At 43.6% G+C, this 5,000-nt stretch overlaps 1 protein-coding gene across 2 annotated transcripts in view; it reads right to left on the bottom strand.

Moving 5' to 3' along the window:
- The window catches only part of spock3 (SPARC (osteonectin), cwcv and kazal like domains proteoglycan 3), an 18,221-nt gene that overhangs the window by 1,068 nt on the left and 12,153 nt on the right, over window positions 1–5,000 (bottom strand). For both annotated transcript variants that reach the window (XM_030788081.1, XM_030788079.1), the window contains 4 exons: window positions 3,880–3,988; window positions 2,895–3,008; window positions 2,192–2,413; window positions 1,545–1,607 (listed from right to left, as the gene is read on the bottom strand). In XM_030788081.1, coding sequence (XP_030643941.1) covers window positions 1,545–1,607; window positions 2,192–2,413; window positions 2,895–3,008; window positions 3,880–3,988 — 508 coding nt within the window. The remainder of the gene's footprint in view (window positions 1–1,544; window positions 1,608–2,191; window positions 2,414–2,894; window positions 3,009–3,879; window positions 3,989–5,000) is intronic.

Here is a 5,000-nt window from a genome sequence, read left to right as displayed (position 1 = left end):
AGAGAGTGAGAGAATCAGATGTTTGTTTAAACAAAATATTTTCTTTGTGAAAAACATCAGTATGTAACAAAGAACTGAACTGGTATGACTCAACACACACACACACACACACACACACAATCACACACACACACACACACACGCATCACACACAGACACCATCTCAGCAGAGAGCTGAAGCAGTACAATCATTTTTCCTAGTCTTTTTATAATCTGATGCCTAGAGCTATATGCTGTCTATCTACGTTCCACTCGTGGGAGCAGCGACGGTTAAAAATATCCCACTTTTCATGTCCAATTTCATCTCGACTTTCAAATTACACACACACCCCCCCTTTAGCCAGAGTCACCTCCTCCGTGTAACAAACAAAACACATTCGCTATTCACGTTCGTTTCCGTAAGGCTTTTGTTATCTGTGCTATAAAAAAGAAAAAAAAAAAAACAGCTCTCTTCCATGTTCCAGAGATCATGTTACAAGATAAAGACTATCATACAAAGCTATCGTGCACGATCAAACGCATCTCATTATCACATGGTCACGCATATTCATAAAATTTGCATATGTTGGCTCATTATCGACCACGGCCTCATTTGCATAAGGCTGATTTGAGGAGCGATATGAGCTGTGGGTGAGTGTGTGTCGTAAAAACACTCTGTCTATGAACCCTGGAGATTCATTCACATCTACTGTACTTTAGCATACAGTCTCTACAGCAGGAAGATCAGGTCTGAACAGAAAAAAAAAGATTTCTGACAGAACTGCACATAGACAGCTTTCTTTCATTGACATCCAAACACAGATACACAAAGACAGTGGTGCAGTGGGTAGCCAGGGTGGAGTTTGCGTGTTCTCCTCGTGTTTGCGTGGGCTTCCTCCTCCCACAGTCCAAAGACGTGCAGGTTAGGTGAACTGGAGACACTAAATGGCCCCTAGGCATGAATGTGTGTCTGCCCTGCTGGCGACCTGTCCATGGTGTTTCCCCACCTTTCTGCCCAATGAACACTGACCATAATTAGGCTGAGCGGCTTTGAAAATGAGTGAGTGAGATAGAGAGACAGATGGGTAGCAGTAGTTGTTTGAAAACATGCACACTTTCGCTCGTATATGTGTTGTAATACAAATCTACCAATGCTACTTCATTTGACCCATTTCCCCTAATTTGGAATGCAAATTTGGAATTTCCAAAAAACTTCTGTTCTTCTCTGGCACACAGCAGTCGCCTAAGTCGAGATAAGTGAGGTTAACACGCACTTTCCTTCGGGCGGATTCATTTTCCACGTTCGAGAGGCGTGACTCTGGTAAACGCGCTCGCCAATGGGAGCGCGGTCGTACGCAGTCGAGCGGAGATCGGCAAACGCGGTCCTGCAGGGGTTAAAAGCACGCGCCCCTGCTCTGTAAACCAGCGCCTGGCGCCACTGTGAAGTGGTTTTTCTGTGAAGTGTGTTGATTGGCGGAGAAATCGTACCGGCCGTGTCAGAAACCGGTCGAACCGAACGACAAAAAAAAGAAAATGAAATGAGGATGAATGATGAAACGTCTCACCCAGTAGTTTTTTCCCGGCCTGTTGTGTGTTGATGCTGGCGATCTCTGATTGACAGGGGGAATCTGAAACGGATTATTCGGGAGGGGTGGAGATGAGTTATTTGACAAGGGAAATGAGTCAGGAGGCTTCAAATATCAAACATTAAAGTTTTCTGAGGACATTCTAATTCAATAATCTTGGCCCCGCTTTGAAAAAAGGTCGGGTCCAATCACTGTACGCGGCATTCGCGTTTTCTTGTCCTCTTTTTTTTCTCTAATTCTGTTGTGAATATGGAGCATTGCTTTTTAAAATGTTTATTTTTCATTATTTTTATATTTATAGCTAGACTGTTGAGTTTTCAAATGCAAGTATGACAACAAAATGTCCATGTCTTACTGAATGGCCACTTCTCATGAGGCAACAGGTGAGGAGGGCCTGTATGTGTGTGAGTGGGTGTGTGTGTGCGTGTTCATGTGTGTCTGAGTGTCTGAGTGTGTATGTGTATGTGTGTGTGTGTGTGTGTTTGCGCGCGCGCGCGTGAGCACATGCGTGTGTTTATGTGTGTATGAGTGTGTGCATGCGTATGTGCGTGCATGCGTGTGTGCGCCCATGCGTGGGCACGCGCGTGTTTATGTGTGTCTGAGTGTGTGTGCGTGTGTGTATATACCTTGCTGTCTCTGGAAACAGGAGCACCACTCGTTGCTGGAGATGAGTTGGTCAGGGAAGGTGTCACAGGACTGGAGGAAGGCTTTGGTGCAGGGGTCACTCTTATCCAGTGACAGACTGGACAATTCTGATTGGTCCAGCATCAGGTCAAAGTTTGTGTCCAAACGAGTGAACATCCAGCCCAGTGAATCCTTACAGATGGCCTGTTTACTCATGTCTAACTCTAGAGAAAGAGAAAGAGAGAGAGAGAGAAAGAGAGAGAGAGAGAGAGAGAGAGAGAGAGAAGGAGAGAAGGAGGAAAATATGGATCAAAACGAAGAGATGTTTCATTCTGATGTGTTCAAGTGAGTCATAATTTGCTTCAAAACAGACCCAACACATCCAGTCTACAGGAGAAGAATTCAGATATATTAATAATTCGATATGGGAAAACACATTTTTCATTAACAGACATTCAAATAAGGTGTGGAGGTGTGTGTGTGTGTGCGCGCGCGCCTGTGTGTGTGTGCGTGTGTGTGCGTGCCTGTGTCTGTGTGGAGGTGTGTGTGTGTGTGTGTGTGTGCCTGTGTCTGTGTGGAGGTGTGTGTGTGTGTGTGTGTGCCTCTGTCTGTGTGGAGGTGTGTGTGTCTGTGTGGAGGTGTGTGTGTGTGTGTGTGTGCCTGTGTCTGTGTGGAGGTGTGTGTGTGTGTGTGTGTTATCCCTACTTTTCTCTGGTCTTTGGAACTTGAGCTTCTTGTTTGTGTTTCCATTTTCGTAGAGCACTTTGAACCAGTCTCTCAGCTTGCTTACCACTCCTTTAATTTCTGTATCAGTGCATTCTGTAAACACACAAACACACACATACACAGACACACACACACACACACACACACACATACACAGTGTATTAGTACTACATCACATATTTCAGTAGATACAGTTCAGTCATAACATACGTTAATGGAGATGCTGGCTATATGAAATCTGTGTGTCCAGAACATGCATTATGATGTGTGGTGTGGGTGTGGTCAGGGGAACTGGAGAGCACTGTATTCCACTGATGTGAATTGGGGTTAAAGGTTCACTTCCATTCTCTAATTACTTAAAAAAAAAACCAACAAAACCCTCAAACAAAAAAGGTCAGAATTTCAGTGCAGGTATCTCTCTCTCTCTCTGTCTGTCTGTCTGTCTCTCTCTATCTCTCTCTCCCTCCTTTAATCCTTTCCTGCCCTTTGGTTATATCTCTCTCTTTTTCACTCGGCCCTTGACAACCCCTCCCCTCTTCCTCTTCATTCTCTCATGCTGAAAACTTTTAATGGGTTTCTCAGGGATTTGTGGTAAATCAAAAAAAAAAAACAAAAAAAAAACAACAACAACAAAAAAAAACCTGTCGGAGAACAGTTTGGTTTTTGAAACAAAATTGTTCTCTTGAATAATCCCATTTGGAAGAACTCTGAGCAGCTCACTCACACAAACACACACACGCACGCACAAACACACACACGCACGCACAAACACACACACGCACGCACAAACACACACACGCACACACACCAAGAGAACAATACAAACCACCCACTTCTCACAGGCTCGGCAGGATGGTGTGATAAATAGTAACAAAATATAAAAGTTTGTCTTACTCAGTAAGGACTGTGCAAGTATATTTCTCTCTCTCTCTCTCTCTCTGCGCGCGTGTGTGTGTGTGTGTACCGTTGTTCTCGGCTGAGTTCTGCGTGATCTGAGTTGGGCAGGGACACTGTCCTGTACATTTAACTGAAATCTGCTTCCCTGAAATGCATGCCTGATAGTCCAGTTTACACTGCAACAGAGAGAAAGAGAGAGAGAGCGAGAAAACAGAGAGAGAGAGAGAGAGAGAGAGAGAGATTAGATCAGTAAAGCACATTATCAGTCATAAATACACTACAAAATCTCCAAATCTCTACTGAATACCTTTCCAAGAACCCTGTAAATTCAGAGAACCAAGTACATATATTCACAAACTAAATTACACTGTGAATGAGTAAAGAGTTGAATTCAAGAGTTGAATTGTGGTACTGTTATTGACAAAGGTTACAGGAACACATGGATTCATCCTGATGAAAATCCTGCTTACGGGAGCATTAGCTTGTGTGTGTGTGTGTATGTTTGTGTGTGTGTGTATGTTTGTGTGTGTGTGGATGCGTGCATGCATCCGTATGTGTGTGTGTGTGTGTATGAGAGAGAATGAACATGTGATACATAATTCTTAAGCATCATCAGTATTCTGTGTCCTTCTATATGTGTCTGTTTGTGTGTGTGTGTGTGTGTATGTGTGAGTAACTGTTTCTGTGTGTTAGCATGTGTGTGTGTGTGTGTGTGTGTGTGTGTGTGTGTGAACTGATATATGTGTATGCACATGTGTGTAGGCATCGGTGCTGTGCAGTCAGAGTCGGAGTCGTGGAGTAGGAATCGGAAGCAATGATTGGGTTACTGGAGTCGGAGTCGGAATTGGTAAAAATGCGCCGTCTCTGACTCCGACTAAACGTACTGTATGTGCTGCCGCATAAGTCAATCAGGCGTGTAAATCGACTGCCAAAATTAGAGGTGTCATGTAGGTAGAACCCCAAAATAATGTTCGACATTTGGGCCCACGCGAGGCCTGTAGACCGGTGTGCTTACGAGAAGTCAACAAATAGTCCCGTTTCACAAAAAATTATACATGCTGTTTTACTCCCTGTATCCTTTTAAATGATAGGATGTTCCTGGTTTTCTTTTATGGCATTTTTCATAGTTTATTTCTTTAATATCCTTTTACTTTATGACATTTCGATAAAACTATAGCCTCTTTTTTT

This window comes from Chanos chanos, chromosome 11 (genome assembly GCF_902362185.1).
Source record: "Chanos chanos chromosome 11, fChaCha1.1, whole genome shotgun sequence".
Classification (NCBI taxonomy): domain Eukaryota; kingdom Metazoa; phylum Chordata; class Actinopteri; order Gonorynchiformes; family Chanidae; genus Chanos; species Chanos chanos.
This window is presented reverse-complemented; position numbering and strand designations above follow the sequence as displayed.